This window comes from Syngnathus scovelli, chromosome 6 (assembly GCF_024217435.2).
Source record: "Syngnathus scovelli strain Florida chromosome 6, RoL_Ssco_1.2, whole genome shotgun sequence".
Classification (NCBI taxonomy): domain Eukaryota; kingdom Metazoa; phylum Chordata; class Actinopteri; order Syngnathiformes; family Syngnathidae; genus Syngnathus; species Syngnathus scovelli.
The window spans coordinates 8,446,848-8,464,085 of record NC_090852.1 but is presented as its reverse complement, the minus strand read 5'-3'; the positions used below and the strand labels follow the sequence as shown (position 1 = coordinate 8,464,085).

At 42.7% G+C, this 17,238-nt stretch overlaps 1 protein-coding gene across 1 annotated transcript; it reads right to left on the bottom strand.

The window, feature by feature from the left end:
• Positions 1 to 2,352: 2,352 nt before the first annotated feature.
• lrrc4.2 (leucine rich repeat containing 4.2) lies at positions 2,353 to 7,033 on the bottom strand. The gene is made up of 2 exons (XM_049723287.2): positions 5,724 to 7,033; positions 2,353 to 5,601 (listed from the first exon to the last, which is right to left on the bottom strand). The coding sequence occupies exon 2, from the start codon at positions 5,478 to 5,480 to the stop codon at positions 3,492 to 3,494; it is 1,989 nt and encodes a 662-aa protein (XP_049579244.1). The 5' UTR covers positions 5,481 to 5,601; positions 5,724 to 7,033; the 3' UTR covers positions 2,353 to 3,491.
• Between the last annotated feature and the right edge of the window lie 10,205 nt (positions 7,034 to 17,238).

Sequence of the window (17,238 nt, the reverse complement as noted above, 5' to 3'; positions counted from 1 at the left end):
TCAGTCGTATATTCTTTATCATCTTTGAAACACAAGTATTATTTCTGGTTTTGATTCACAAGCGTGCTCATGGAATGAATTAAACTCTTATCTCAAGGCAACGTTGTGCTTTGATTTTTGCTGATTTGTGTGGAAAAAAATATGCGATGCTCATACATGCAATCATATCAGGTGTTTTTCCTCTCATCTTTACACAAACAGGTCTTCCTACTCATTGACACTCTGCTGTGCTTCCAGAAAACACTTAACTAACAAGCCATGTTTCATCCTGACATAACCTGCACCCATTCAATCTATACGCCAGACTATTACATAATTACCGTCCCAGTTTTTGCTGAACCAGATGTATAGTCACACCTATTAATAGCATCTGTTCCCTGGAGAATTTAGTTAGATTTTGCACTAAATGAATGTGCTGAAATAAGTAAAACCATTTTTGCATGTTAGAAGTACGTGAAAGACCAAACGCCAGCCACCCTACTGGTCACTAGCCAATCACAGGGCACATAACGACCTTCACATCGGGACAATTTAGATTATTCAATCAAGCTAACGTGCATGTTATCGATATGTGGGAAGAGGTTGCAATACCCAGAGAAAGACCACACAATCAGAGGGAGAGCATACACAAAGATGGGCCAAAGTTGAGATTCAAACTCAGAACAGTGAGGCAGCACGATAACATGCTGAGCATCATTCTGTCAATAAATTTTTGCCATTAGGTCAAAAATGTCAAAGTCAAATTTTTTGATACAAAAAAAATGTACGGCACCTTATTGTTTATATGTAGGGGTAGAAAATTACCCTTTTTTTTTGTTAACGAAAGATACATGTTGATGCATTTTTGTAACATTAAAAATAAGCACTGTTAATTCATGTTTTTGTTTGTACAAAATGACTGAAGTATAATTATTTCAACGTTTTCTCATTTTGAATCGCCCTTTTATGCTTAATGTCACCCTTTTATGCTTAATGCCTCAGCCATCAAATACTTTTTTCCTGCATTAACATTTAAAAATGACTCTTGTAAAATGGATCCATGTCTAAATAAATAAATGCGGGTTCCATAGTGGAGTGGTTAGTGCTCTGGACTCTCACCCCAGCGAACCATGTTCGAATCCCAGTTTGACCCAAAATATTTGACCAGCTCAGTGGACTAGTGGTAGAGTGTCTGCCCTGAGACTGGAAAGTTGTGGGTTCAACCCCCGACTGGGTCATACCAAAGACTATAAAAATGGGACCCATTTCCTCCCTGCTTGGCACTCAGCATGAAGGGATGAAATTGGGGGGTTAGATCACCAAATGATTCCCGAGCGCGGCACTGCTGCTGCTCACTGCTCCCCTCTCCCCCAGGGGATGGATCAAAATCACACGGGGATGGGTTAAATGCAGAGGACAAATTTCACCACACCCAGATGTGTGTGTGACGATCATTGGGACTTTAAATAAATAAATAACACTGTTGCGAACATAAGCATCACCTGTTTGCCATGATTCTGATATCTTTGGAGTTTCTCACTCTCACACAAACACTAAATAGATACATTAAGAAAATAATACCTTTCTTGTTTATATTTGTAACTTCTCATTAAAATCTCAATTAGACCATGCTGATTATGAGCAAGGTCAAGGAACAAAATGTGAATGCTGCTTTTGCACAAAAACGACGATGGCTAACCTCTGTGATTAGCGAAAGAACCCCCACCCTGGAGCAGTTGAGTGGAGCCTTGCTGTTCCTGCCAACTCACCATGCTGTATAATTGTCACAGGGCTCAGACTTTAATTTCTGCAAATAGCCTCAGCGAGATGATTTTTTGTGTTGTCGTTTTCTTTGCGTGTACAGCGTTATACAAACAATTAGCTGTCTGCGGGTTTTAAATAGAGTCTGCAGTACCAACTATATCTAATGATTTGTACATTCATAACAAAATAATAATAAGTTTACTTCCCATTGCAAGCTTTGGATTTAGCTCTCACTCTAAAACAGATGAAACATTTTGTGGAAAAGACACAAGATGACAGTGGAACCTGGAGATAAAAGGAAATGAAACCCCCAAACTGTACAACTGTGGGATACATGTATTTTTGTTTTCCTCTGCTCACTTAGTGAAAAACGATCAACGTTTCATGAGTGGTGGTATCAAAGACCAACAGCGTATCGGACCTGCATAAAGCCCCACTGTGGGGTATAACGCAGCATTGTACACCACTTACTTAAAGACCCATTCATGCAGACACCAAGTAAATGCATAGGAGAGTAAAATGGGAGGTTTGGGGGTTGATTTACAATCCGACACCCGCTTTTTACGATTAAACAAATCACACACACACAAAAGACATGAGATGAATGTGTTTCCGTTTGAAGAAATACAAACCAATAGGTTTTATTTTTTTCATAGACTCTTTTTGTCTCTCCATAAAAATAGTGTTCCTCAAATCAAACAGGTAAAACAAAGTCAATGTAGTCCATGGAAAAAGCCCCGGATAGCAGACAAACATTCATTGTGTTCAAAGTCGATCCATTTGTTTCTTTTTTTTTTTTTTTTTTAAACCTTTTCCAAAGCCAGAATGGGGCGCGAAGCCCTGTATCATTGCACCGCATGTCAGTTCCGCCGAAAAATTAGCATCAGAATGAGCCCTTGCAGAGACAAGTCAGGCAACTGCTGTAATGCATTAGTAAATTAGCCCTAAACACTACACAAGCCATTAAGAAGCAAAACGTAAAAGGGAGAGAAACAACACAACAGAATGCAAACCAGAAACAGAACTAAGTATTTGCAACAACTGCTATTAGTCTGCTTGCCGGATCATTTGATGTGCACACACATTTAACACGTTTAGATTTAAAAAAAACAATGGTCAAAGCATGACATCAGCAAACACAGGTTTAAATCTGAGCTGCAGAAAATGTACTGCAGTCCAAAAAGCATTTGTCTCTCGGCTTCTGAACAGCACTCGCTCCATCTGTGCCATCGCATCGCTATCCATACACAAATGCTCAAATTTAGACACATTTGACTTTTATACCCCCCACCCCACTTTGTTGGGGAATACCGATTTATTGCATATCGTGTTTGGCACAAGAAAAATGAAGTTTCTATGAGGCTGTTATCAGCAACCACACAAAGACTCATCTTTTACTGCATCTTAAATATTGTCCCATTTCTGCACTATCGAGTGTCGCTCTCATTGACTAAAAGCATTCCTTAAGCAGAGGTCACCTGTTCTTAGAAAATAGTGTCAAATTTCTTTCTTTTCTAATAGAATCTGCATATCTCACCACTTCCTGATAGTCTCATGAACGTATATAGATATATAGATTTGTATTCTTTTCAGTGATATACTTATGTATAGGCATGTACAAGAAACAAGAAGTATCTCTGCTTTGCACTTCTGTACAAAAAAAAGGACCATGTTTTTTTCTTTGTGCATTCTACAACATGGACAAAAGGTTGGGGCAGAGTCAGAGACGAACCCAGGAGGAACATTATTCAAATTTGGGTCTCTTGAACCTTCTCTTTTTCATGAGTAGTCTTAATGATATATGGATCTGCTATGGTGCTGATGTGGCTGTGATGCTGTCTGGCTGAACGGTGCAGAGTGTTGTTCTGGGTCCAATGGGCCGCGTAGGCCCCTTGACGAGAGGACGACACATAGCCAGGCTTAAAGGCGTTGCTGTTGTGTTCCACTAAGGTAGGCAATACCAAACCAGTCTCCTCCGAGCCGCTAGATCCAGAAGAGGGTGGAACTGGAGGGACTTCCTCCTCCATTTGTATGATCTCTATGGTCCTGGCCGCGGCCACTGTGCTCCTTTGTTGATGCCGTTTACGCAACTTATAGAATGCTATTAACATGGCTGCTGCCAACAAGGTCACAGCCACAAAACAGCCAATGATGATCTTGGTGGTTTTCATGATCTCATCCAGGCTAGCAACAGGCCCGCTGGGAAGTCTGGCAGTGGGGATTGACACCTGTCTTGGAGTTTGCGTGTTTTGGAACAGCACAGTAGGGGTGGAAATGAAGACAGGTTTGAAGACTGAAGGCGAGGCAGGGACGGTTGGTTTGGGTTTGGGGGTTTCCTCCACCGTTGGCTCTAATACCTCCACGGTCACGGTAGTAAAATAGGACAGATTTGATGTATTGAGTTCGGCATTACTGACATTTAGGTAAGCCGAGGCGTTTGAATTCCCTGCCATGTTGCTCACCATGCAAGTATAGACCCCTGTGTCTGATGGCAGAACATTGGAGAAGTTGAGGGTCCCGTCGTTAAGGACAGATATCCGTGGGTGAATCGAACCATGTGTCAGTACTGTCCCGCTGGGGAGAAGCCATCTAACAGAGCTCATGGCAGCTGTGCGACACTTGAGTTCTGCCACCCTCGCCGCCGAGATATTTAGGTCTCTCGGAGCGTCGAGTATGAATGGCGCCGAACACTGAAACGTGGTCTGGTCCACTTCCACCAGGTATCTCCCTTTCATGTGGCTGGGGATATGGCAGCGTCCACAGCAGGTGGAATTGGTGGGAATGTACTCTCTGAGCCACCAGGAGAGCCACACGACATCGCAGTCACATTTCCAAGGGTTGTGGTGCAGATGGAGCTCCACTAAGTACTGCAGAGGTGTGAAGAGGTTATGGGGGAGAGATGACAAATTATTATGAGCCAAGTTCAACTCCACCAAAGCTGTGATGTCATCAAACGCATTCCTCTCAATGGTGGTGATGCCGGAGTTCATAATCCACAGTTTACGTAAATTCTTGAGCCCGTGGAAGGCAACGGGTTTAAGTTCAGGGAAAACATTCTCTGATATTTCAAGCTCCTCCAAACCGACGAGGGGTGAGAGATTGGGGAATTCCCTTAGGTGGCACATCCCCAAATTGAGGTATTTGAGGTTCTGAAGACCCTCAAACGCCCCGTCTGAGATGTACTCCAACTTTCTCAGTTCTCCGAGATCTAACCTCATTAAAGAGGGGACGCGATTGAAGGCGTAGGATGGGATGCTCTCGATGGGATTGTTCCTCAACCACAATTCTCTTAGCTTTGACAAGTACTCAAAAGCTCCACTGGGTATCACCGTCAGCCTATTGTCAAACAGCGCCAAAGTGTTAAGACTGGTCAGGCCATTGAAGGCCCCCACTTCAATCTGCCTGATCGCATTCCTGCCCAACTGCAGCACCTCCAAGTGATGCAGGTGCCTGAAGGTGTCAGCCTGTATGGTCTCTATGCTGTTTTCCATCAGGTTAAGGTACCTGGTGTTGGCTGGGATGTTAGAAGGAACCCGAACCAGGCCTCTGCGGGTGCACACCACCTTGCTGAGCTGGTTGGTGCAAGAGCACATGCCTGGGCAGTTCTGCGAGCTGGCTGAGCCCAGGGCTGGGCTGCTGGACTGGCACATACTGAGAGCAGGCACCATGAGGGAGAGCACGGCAAGCAGGGCTGTGTTCCAGGTAAGCTGCACACTAACCTGGCCCAAAGGACTCATGATGTGGAGGGCACATTATTCTGCATGGTGGGGGGAGATGGCACACACCAGAGGATGCAACACCCTAGCCTGGCTGGAGCAAATTGAGGCTCCCGAGTTCCATCGACAGAGCAGGAAGACGCTGCATCGAAATTGAATGCGCCAGAAGCAGAAAGAAGAGAGATAGGTGAAGAGAGATTAGGACAAGGGCCAAAGAAGGAAAACATCTAAATAAGCTTCCATAAGAGCAATAACTTGACTTACCTCATTAGTTTGGAAATCGTTTTCGTCTCATCGATTTCTAACGTCTGTCCATGGGTCAGTGTGGCAGGATTTTGTCGTTTTGGTTTGCCTTGATTGGCTGAGGGTACAAAATGGCTCCTGGTCGTGAGGACTGAGCAATGGGATACAGGTAAGGCCAAAAAGGCTTGCCAGGTACTTAAATCTCCGTTGCCCCAGATCCTGGCCCCAAGTCTTTCAGACGTAAAACTGATCCATGGTGAATTTTGTTGGGTTGAAAGAGGAGACAAAAAGTGATAAAAAATATATATATATCAAATTGAATAAATCATAGTCCAGCCGTCTCCTGTTTCATGCTGGTCGCCTTGTTTGGTGGCAAGACCTCCCTCGGTGTGACTTTGCCAAGGGCTCCTTGGCTGGTGATTAGCCCTGTTGTGACAGAAACTGAGAGACAGAAAAAGGCTGAAGAACTCCAGGCACAATCATCCCCCTCATTCTCGTCCTCTCTTCTTCTTTTCCTTTTCCTCTGCGCTTCTCTTGCTTCCTCCGAGAATCGGGCTGGCCCGGTCAGAGCAGCTGCAGGCTGCCGTGTGCACACTTAGCAGTAATCCGTCTATTCCTCCTCGGGGAGGGGGTGGTGGTGGTGGTGTGCAAGGGGGATGGAGGTGGAGTGGTGTCGGCTGTAGAATGAGTATGCGCTGCACTGCCAGACCTTGGCAAAAGGCTGTTGAAGAGTGAGCGAGAAAGCGAGAGGGAGCGCTCCTTGTCCTCAAGAGCAAAAAAAAAAGAGAGAGAGGATAGATGTGTGACAAAGTCGGCTCCGTATCCGTAAACGGCAATTGAGGACTCGTCCCTGCACTAGTCGGTCCTTCTTTTAGCTTGTCTCCTGCGGTCGCCTTGCTTAGTTGATAGTTTTCCTCCTCCGAGGCTGGCTGAGGTAGGAAGTTGTGTTAGTTGGCCATGTGTGCGGCTGGCTGGCTGGTGGACTGCTGCAGTAGCCTGACTGGAACAGTGAGAGGGAGAGAGGGAGAGAGAGAGTGAGAGATCACGAGCAAGGGGAAGATAGAGTGCGCAAAAGAGAATAAGGGAGGGAGATGGAGAGAAGGAGGTGGCAAGCAAGCTCTCTACAAGGCAGCCCACCGTCACACACAAGCAGGCGGCAGCGGCATCCCGATCCCAGTTTTCTCTTCTTGTTTATGATCCAATCCTTCTCCTTTTTTCCCCTCCACCTCCATGTGTGTTGCAGGCAACTAAGATTTGTGCCCCCCTCCCTTTGTCCTTCAGTGGGAACGTGAATGTACTGCTGACGCACTCCTCTCAGCTGCTCAGGCTGTCTCAGAGCAGTGCATTGGTTTGATGCAGTCTTCCAGTGTGTTAACACATTCAACCACCCCGCGTTCCCTTCACGTACCCCAATCCTTACATGTCTTTCTTCCCTCCTCCACTTACCTGTTCCAAGCTCCTCCCCCTCCACCAACTCCTTTCAAACCGGTATTGGAAAAAAAACAATCTTCCCAATGTAGAGGAAAAGGTTGAACTCTGGGTCGATAGGCGTCTTTCTGCAGCAGTGAACCAGTGTTTTCCCACTTCCTCTCGCCGGGCTCATGTATAACCCCCTCCCTTGTAAAGTATTTATTCTTATTTTTAATGCAACGGGTGTGTCTGTGTATGTACACCATGTGCCGGCGTTGGGTCGAGGTTGAGGTGGGGCGGAGGGGGGTCCGTGACATCACAGAGGCACAGAAATGCTGACTCGGCTGCTCTGGCTCTGTTGGGCAGTCTTCTCTATGGGGAGAAGGAAGATGAAAGCACACTGTTATCTCTTCCAAAGATGAGAGAGACACGGCGAGTGAAAAGAGACAGAATTAAGAGTGAAACGAGGGCGAAAGATGGGGCTGAAGGGGACGACATGAACCTTGGCGAAATACAAATACTTTAGGAACAAAATGTAAGGTTTAGATCCTTAAATGGATATACTACATTTACGTAATTATCCAAATCATATTTTTATGATTCTAGAATCACTTTAATCCCAGTTTTAGTTCTGATGTTTGTATATTATTATTGATGTTATACTGTACGTGAAATTTACTATAAACTGTGTCGTGAACGATCACATTCCCCGATCACATGCTAACATCGCCACACAGTAAAAAGCAGCAAATTAAGTTTAATTTCCTCTCACTGACCTGGTGGACCTAGAACTGACTCACAGTCAAAGAAACTTTGGTATTAATATGGGCTCAGGCCCTCCTTTGGGTTGAACACGCTGAGGCACTATTTTTGTAGACAGGCATCTAGCCACCACTAGACAAGTGGCAATCTTGCAGTTGAATTTTATTGCACGCCTGCATCTTCATGCCTTGTAGTTCGCGTGGCTCCATGCTGAATTTAAAGGAAATAATGAGAGCTGTTTCGATTGGTTAAAATAGGTAGATAATTTGTCTGGATGGGAGATTGACTAGTGAACACTGCGGAATGCAAGGTCAATCTGAGGACAATAGTTCTAGAAAATAAATGGCTAGACACACAAAATGTCATAAATTGAGAGTGCAATAAAGCACCTCATGATGCTGGATGGTCTCTCGCCGATTTTATGACAGTAGTTCTAATACATTTCTGGAAACCAGTCCAGAGGTGTGAATGTGAAGGGTTGTTTGTCTCAATGTGCTCTGTGATGGACTAGCGACCAGTCTGGGGTGTACCCCAGTTCTCACATAAAGTCAGCTGTGGTGTGCTCCTGGAAATGGGTGGCTGGATGAAGATTCTAACACATTTGTTAAGCACTGGAAGTGAAATGATCTTGTAGAGTCGACCATAAAATGAATTATACTTTGAATTATGAGGACGTCTGTATGTAGATGGAAAGGCACAATGAGGGATTCAGGAGTAAAAGTCACCAGTGAGATTATAAGCGTCATTTCAATGCAGGAGATGAAGGAGCCTCTGTTTAATGACCATACACACACACATGGACCACTTTTTTTTTTTTGCTACTGGGAATTTGGCTCAATGCCACACATGGCCATCATTATAAATGTAACCCAGCCACTTCCAGTTTTAATTAGAACTTGATTGATGGCAATGATATAAATACTTACGGTATTGGGCGATTTCTGCTCTTTCTCCTCATTGGACTATATGGGAGGTTCATATGGCATCAGTACTAATTTATCACAGCCCAGAGTTGATAATTTTTTCAAAACATTTGCTCGAGTAATTATTCGTATGAGTAACATTAACGGGTGGGGTTTGCAGTTCTAAAATTCTAAAATCCGTAGGAAGCTCAAACAAACCAATTTTATTCATAATCGACTGTTACTATAACACTAAATTCATCAGTTTGATGTTGTAGTTTCGGGAATGTACAATCCAATAATATATATTAAACAAAAAAAGGTGCTCAATGTAACTGCTGTATAGAAACGTTACATGTGTCACTTCTGATCCTTACAACTGCCTGAAGCCATGTCACTCTGCTTGCTAATCTTGTGCTCAGTTGTTAACCAGCTAACAAGTCAGTGTGGGGCTGCTCGACGCCACTTGTAAGTAGTTTAAAGTGAAATGTTCAGTGTCACCTTAAAAGACAATGATTAATGTGCATAGTATCAAAATGACTAAATTTACTAAATGGGCATATTCCCAATATGTGTATGTTTATAATTTATAGGTATAATTGAAAAGACTCATTTTATAGATTACTATATATATATATGTATATATATGTATATATATATATATATATATATATATATATATATATATATATATACACACACACACACACACACACACACGCACACACACACACACACACACGCACACACACACACACACGGTGAGTATATAACACTTCCTAATATGATGCAGGACAGTTGTAAACAACCACAATAATAAAAAAATGTTAAATTAAATACTATCTGTCAATCATAACTGAGCACTTTTATTACATTTTTGGCTCAGTTCCCGTATTGGATTGCATTTATGTTAAAGTAGTCAATGTAGATGCTACTGCTATATATGCCAAGCTGTCTTCGGTTCACAGCTAGTGTACACAGGATAGGAGGATATTTATGATCCCTGAGGGAAATTTGTTTTGGACACTACAACATTGCTGCACTTACATTCATTCTATCACGAGAAGAGATGTCTGTAAACATTAGATCACAACAATAGGCAGAAGACAAGAAAAATCTCAGGCACAATCCATAAAAGAAGCAATGAGATATTTTTTGGATGATCAATATAAGTACAAAAAGACGTGTAAAATTTGCTTTGGAATACAATGGTGGCAGCCATAACAACAGGCTATCCAATCAAGTATGAACTATAGGCACTGCAATAAAACATTTCTACAGTAAAACTGAGTTGATGTTCCAAACATGTTCCAAATCAGGAAAGATGTAAAGCCTCAGTGACCAAGAATAATAAGGTGGGTATAGTCATTAAAAATAAAAAAAAATAAAAAATCCTCTCCAGTTTTCTTTTATCCCTGCAACACAATGAGACGATGCTTTTGAATAATGAAAAAAACAATAGCGAACCACCCTATGTTGCTTGACATTATTCATGGGAAATACAATTATGTGAGCAACAAAGGGAATTCAATATTTGTTTAACAAATCAAAGAACAACTTTTAGAGGGGTACAAAACAAAAAAAGATGATTGACAGATGAAAAAAGACTGTGCCAAAAAACAGTGTCATTGGAGGTAACAAATACGGTCTTGAAGAGGATTTAAATATTTTCCATGTGAGGGCGGCGGGGCAGTTTGACAGCAGGTGACGTACTGGGAAAGAGATAACTGTTAGTTAAAGGGGTGAAGGCGGGTTTGGCTTCATAATTGATTGATGGCCCACGGTTGTAACTGCAGTGCTAATTTTATTACAGGGGGCATGAGCATGGAAAGGTCAGTTAGCACACTGAATATATGACTTTTCCCGCCTGCTGTGCCTATGGCTCCCCTCCACCCCCCTCTGTCTACTGTTTACTGCAGTATTGTTCTTTGTCACTCTCCCTTTTGGCTATCAGTCACGGATCCATCGTTGAACTGTTGGAGAGAGATGAGCAGACACAGCTGGAGACCATTTCTTCCTTAGAACGTGTGAAATGGGATCAGGCAAAGAGTTATGCCGTGCTGGAAATTGATACAGTATCTATTAAATCAGTTTTATGGAATTACTTTGTAGTCTGACATTGCATTATGCGTGAGGGTGTGTCAATTCAGCGAGATTAATAATTCAAACAAATTTGCGCTGTGCCTCAAAAAGCCATTACAGCAAGTTTGGTGGGTTATCGCTCCAACTAATATTCTGTGTGCTTTCAATTATCGGCGAATGACAGCGGTGAAATATCTCTTGACATTGGAAAGCAGGCGTTCCCAATCGCATTTCCTAAAAGCAAATACTGTTGTGCCTCGCCATATCGTCATCTTTTGTGGTCTCACTGTATTTCTTTTTTTTTTTAACTGAGCATATGTGATAACACACATTTTTCACCACGTGGCAGAATTTGGGGGTGGCCATTTTGCTACAAGAGCTAATGTTACTGTAAATTTACGTAACAATACGGAGGAAGAGAAGTAAAAGAAAGAATATCCAATATGAGATTATTTCAAGTCCAATGTGTCTACTGTGAAGTAGAAATGGCTTACACAACCACACATCTATGATAAGGTAAACATTGTTTGCTATTTCAATATTTCCTGCTCCCACAAGTTAAAATGAATGACAACCTCCCCCACAGGTGGTCATGTGATGGGTATTGGCTGAGTCCCACATGACGTTGCTCAACAGGCTAGGCACTGCCATTTAAAGTTACATGATTACAGCTGGAATAACCAGCCTTCTGTTTTTTGACCACCTGCATGAATCACGCAGGAACCAATTTGAACCAACTTCCCCATCTACCCTGGTGGAACTCCCCGGAACGTTTGAGAGGGCGTGCTGATGATTGGTTGCTTGAACTTGAGGCTGTGTTGGCTGGAGTTGGCAATCCTGCCTGTGGAGTTTTTAATTCATGTCAAATTTAGAATTTTTTTGCCACATTCGCAGGTATATAAAAGCAACATTTTTGATCCATCACAAGTTCTTTTTTTAACCGCTTTCTATTATATTGGCTTGTGCAATTGTCCAGTGAGTGACAAAAGGATTTGCCAACTTTTTTTTTTTTGTTCCACTGAAGAAAATGACTCATAAATCACTGTTATTACTCCAAGTAATTGATTGCATAAAAGTAGAACTACCGTGTCCACTTCCTTGATACATGGAAATGTGGAGGTCAGCGTTTGTGCTTCAGAATTGGCACAGAAAAAGATTTACTGTGGAACATTGATGTCAAACCGAGCTTCACGCTGGCTCTGCTCGCCTTCCTTCTTTAGATGCTTGGGGTCAATATTACACCGGGAAGAAACGAGGGCGGAGGCTAGACATTCGTTAGTGTAAAGCCACATGCGGCATAAAGTTGTCCAGGTTGCTCATTCACAGCCAACATGTTGCCTTACTAAAGCTGCACCAGTATTGGATGGGAGAAAATATGGATTTATTTCCCTTACTCTTCTGTTAAGACTTTCTATAAGATTTTAGATGATCATCACTTTCCATCAAGACGTCAGACCTAACCTTACCAACACAAGCAGATCTTGCAATCATTTTTGGAGTTGGTTCCAGGTGGAGACTCTTGAAATGTGAATCCAACAACGCTGCCAGCTCTGGTTGGCTACATAGTCTGATTCACACACAAGGAAATAACAACAGCAGATCTTTCCTGTGCAAGTAGCTGCCAAGACATCAGCAAAAAAAATCTTTGTCTGAGGCGGTATCGTTTAAATGAGCCAGACTTTGAAGAACAGTACGGTCAAAATCTGAATGGCTCTCTGGCATTTGATAATGTTATAACTACAAATTTTCTGTCTGGAGTTAGCCTGTTCTCCCTGAGCTGGTTGTCATCCTTCCACATTTCCACATACTCAAAAAACATAAATGTCAAATGAAGAAATTCATCTACGGGTAACAAAACAGTCCATAAGTATGAAAATGAGACAGCAACCATTTCTACATCTCAACCAAAGTTAAATGGAATTGTCTCACTCCCCTATAAGACGTTCACATTATGCTACAATAGACTACAGCTATCAGTCATTCTCAGTCACGCTTGAGCGGTTTGCTGCTCTTTCAAGAATTGCTCCATAATTTTACACACTCAAGTAACTTTTACAGACTCCACCACAAATTTTGATGACAGGCCCGAAATATTCTTTGTGAAATGATTTAGCTTACAATGCTGAGAGCGGCCGTGCTCGCTGACCCGGCAGTGATGGGGGCAGACGCATGTGCTATAGAGCAATAAGCACCAATGATCAGGACGAACTGTGCTGCAACGTTGAAGTCAGCTCCGACAATCACATTGCCAAACCGCTAAACAACATTAATTACTGTGAGTTGGTGTTTCATCAATGCAGCAATTCACTGTCTGATCTACGTAATTGGTGGCCAGTATAAGCCGCTGTCCTCCCTTAGCTTCTATTCGATGTCTCGCTGACCATCCGGGAGTCTGTGTTGTGCGTGGTCGCTCGCAGCAAAATGCTGGAGCAGCATTTGGCCTGCCGCTAGAGAAGCGGTGCATGCAAGGAGAAGAAAGGAGCCCGGTGGAAGTGGATCAATGCGGCCCGTATTCATTAACCCTCACTCACGACTCCCTTTCCTCCCCAATCACGAGCCTGGCCATTTTAGGATGGCAGGAGGTGATCTATTTGCTGTCCTGGTTCAATCGGCAAGATCGAACTGTGGTCTGAGGAGGCTTGACTCATGCCAAGATATACCCATTGGTTCTCTGTGGGCTCGCCAATCTCATGCTGTTCACTCGGTGATCCACAAAGCACAGCACGATGGCTATGAGACATTCATTTCAATTAATCACAGACCTCTTTGTGCTTTGTCAGCTCTGATCAGCTGCCTTTGATTCAACATTTGCAGAATACCAGGATTAATAAGAGAGAAAATAGATTTTTTTTTTTTTTTTTTTTTATGAGCCGAGGCCGAAAAATATTTTGTTTTGAAAGATGACCGAATCCTCTCCTTTACATCCGTCTGTGACCTAATTTTAACGCATGCCAAGTTGCCTCGGTTGCGTAACATTTGTATTAAATGCACAAGCTTGTAAAATAAACACGTATTTGAAATGTTTCTTTGAAATGGGGAAAAGGCCCAATGAGGAATCAACACAAGAGCCTCGTCTAGAGGCTCCAGAATAAAACACATTTCGCAGACAATGCCCAAAGACCTACTTGAAATATGGATTTACAGCGGATGGTAATTCTCAATATGAGGTGAGCAGCTCTTCAATGAGTCAACGATGCCTTCAAAATTGATTCATTAACAAATATAAGTACCTCGAGAGTATTATACTTCATGGCTAACTAATTTTAGAATAAATGTGCAGGGTAGTTCATATCTGGCAGCCATTTAAATTCATAATTATGAAATGACCAAAAGAGACAAAACCACTAGATGAAGAATGACAGACTCAGTACAAAATGCACAAGGGACCAAACTTGTTCATCCATCAATCAATGACTCAATGCCCACGTTGCTTTGTTGTTCTAATCCTCCTCACACAACCCGACAGCTGAGCCTTTTTGTTTTATCAATCCGTTGTCCAAACGTCACCTCTCAGCAGACAAACAATTCTTGATAGAAACCACGCAGCTCAACGTAATGCATTGATTGCGCTTCACTGAGCAGACAGTGACTTGGTTCTAGGAACACTAATGGCCAATGAATGGGCTCAGCTCCTAATCCCATGGCTCTCATATTGGCCAGCCCGACGCATCACATGCTGTTTGTAGGAATTCTTACAGAGAACTTGATTGGAGCTACAATATGCAGTGAACATCTTTGCTACAGTACATTAAATGGGAGAATCCCCTATGGCCTGATATACCCTGCAGTTCCAAATTTCAAATTCTGACGTCATGAGTATACCAGATTTTTTGGGCCGCTCATTCACAACCTAGAAGTAAAATAAAATGGTTTCTTTAAAAATGGTTAATATAGCAATAGTACGAGGGGAGGGGCAAATAACCCAATGATTCCTTAATATTGCTTTAATTGTTCTCGAAGCACCATAAACTAAATTCCAGATTATGCCGTATTACTATATAATCCCATTGTTTCAAAACAGTATTATCCACTTTTAGGGGTGCAGGCAATGCTGATAACAGTGATTAATAAAGGTAAACATTATTACAGTAAACCTCCACCCCCTTCCTCCTGAAGGAATTAGTTCCAACAGGTTGCTGCCGTGTATTTATCCATTTTTCGTCTTCACGTCTGATTGCTCCCAGTTAATAGCCAGTTATTTATATTTGTGTATCTCATTAGTGCTATGATTGATTTCGGCGAGGTCGAAACAAGCCCGCCCGCGCTTCCTGGCCGCAAAGACAAAATAGTCTTTGATACGGGTGACCTTCATCAGAAGCATTTTGTTTTGCAAGACTACGCTCCGACTCATTTTAAAATGTGTGTTTTATTCAGAGAAGTGTGGTCAATCACAGGGTCATTAAATAATTGCATTTATTAAACCGCAACCTTTACCACTCGTAATATGCAAAGCATTTACACAAAATAAATTCCTTTTTTTGGACAGCCCCAACCACTCATCCCGCGACACTGGTAATGTGGTGTATGAGTGCTTGTGTGTTGGCTGGACTCCCTCACCTCTCATATGCAAATATCTGTCGCCCTCCCTATTCAGCAATGTGATTGGCTTGACATTATTAATATTCTGCCAGCGTATGACTTCCTTTAGCCCTGAGTTACTGTGCCAACAGGCAGCACTAAAAAGGGATTTTTTGTCAATGTTTGATATCTTGTGAAGTGATGCTGTGTGCGCGTGTGTGTGTGCGTGTGTGTGTGTGTGTGCGTGCGTGCGTGCGTGCGTGCGTGCGTGCGTGCGTGCGTGCGTGTGTGTCCGTCCAGCTAATATTGTGGCTACTATTTGGAGTAATATTGCACTGTCCATAATTTTACATCAAAAATCAAAAATATTATTTCATGAGTGCTGTAATATGGTCGTAAAATGCTGCTGATTATCTTACAATGTCAAATCTGGCCATAAAATATCTGCTTGCGTACTGTCGCAAAATATCAGTACTTTCCATCACTGGTCACATTTCACTCTCAGTTTGCAACAATCCTAGTGAACAGTTAAAGTTTGTGGTGAGCTAAATCTAAGTCTGTATGAGGTCTAAGTGCAGGTTTGGCTGCTGTCAAGGCACAATCTCCACCTATTGCTTTTCATCCATTTAAGCCTGGGCCACTGCCAGGACTGCCCGGGCTTGTAAACAACAAACGAGTTGAATCATACGAGTCAAACTCGGCTGGGTAAAAAGGGATGCTATGGCGGCTCTAAACTAGCTGTGACATATCCGCCCGTGGCCTGCCTTCAGTCGGTCGGTAGCCGTCACTCTTAAGTCACTGCTACGTTTCATCAATGACAGCATAGCCCCAGCCCCCGCAACGCACATCAGAAGCTCTGTCATGACAAGCGGTGCTTTCTACTTTCTCTATGCGCATGCATGTGTGTGTGTGTGTGCGTGTGTGCGTGTGTGTGTGTGTGTGTGGAGGCAGTCAATCCCCTAAACTTGAGCCGGTGACCCTCGGTAATACATTTCCTTTTGGCAGAACAGTCCTGGATTTCCCTCCCTGGGAGCGGCGGCGGCGTTTTGCAGAGAGAAAAGTGTAGGGCAGCATTTTCTAAATTGAAGTCAATACCAATCGGCCATTTATCTACAAGCACCCCTGACGCTCAGGGAAATACAGGCCAGCATGCACACAAGTACACACAGATATACTGTACAGTGCAGACACACACACGGCTGGGTGTTTTATTTCACAGGCAGAATAAATGATTTAAAGTCACGCCATCGTTTAAAAATGAAACACATTTCCTCCATCCCAATTCATTCTATATAAAAAGCTCAATTGTATGTGAGCTCATTTGTAATTTGTATCAAGCTCCAGGGCAATATTTCGTCTGAAGCAGATTGTTTTTTTTATAGGTAGCGGGAGGATTTAATACCACACAGCCTAATTACTCTTCACATTAAAACGGCATATTGGAAATAGAAAACAACAGTCAAACCGGATGCATGATAGATGAGTCATCTGTCATGAAACATGGCCAAGCCAAATGCAGGTTCAGTTGTGGGGTGTATCTGTTTTATGTTCCCCCACAGGACTACTCTGCCACCTATTAAATATTGAAGAACATATATTTGTTTAAACAACTGCACATTATTAATTGCTCATTAGATTTCATTTTTATAATTGATGCTTGATGTGTTGACCCCAACCACCAGGCCCCCCAAAACTTGCCTTTGTGTCATTGTGTTACCAGGTTGAAAGTGTAGCATAAAAATCTTCTCAGAAAGACCTGATATATACGGAATGAATCTATCGTTGTGTCTGTGACTATTTTCTTTCCCCTCCATCTTCCCCTTGTCCATTTGTGAACTAGATGTATTTTTCACAATTGACCA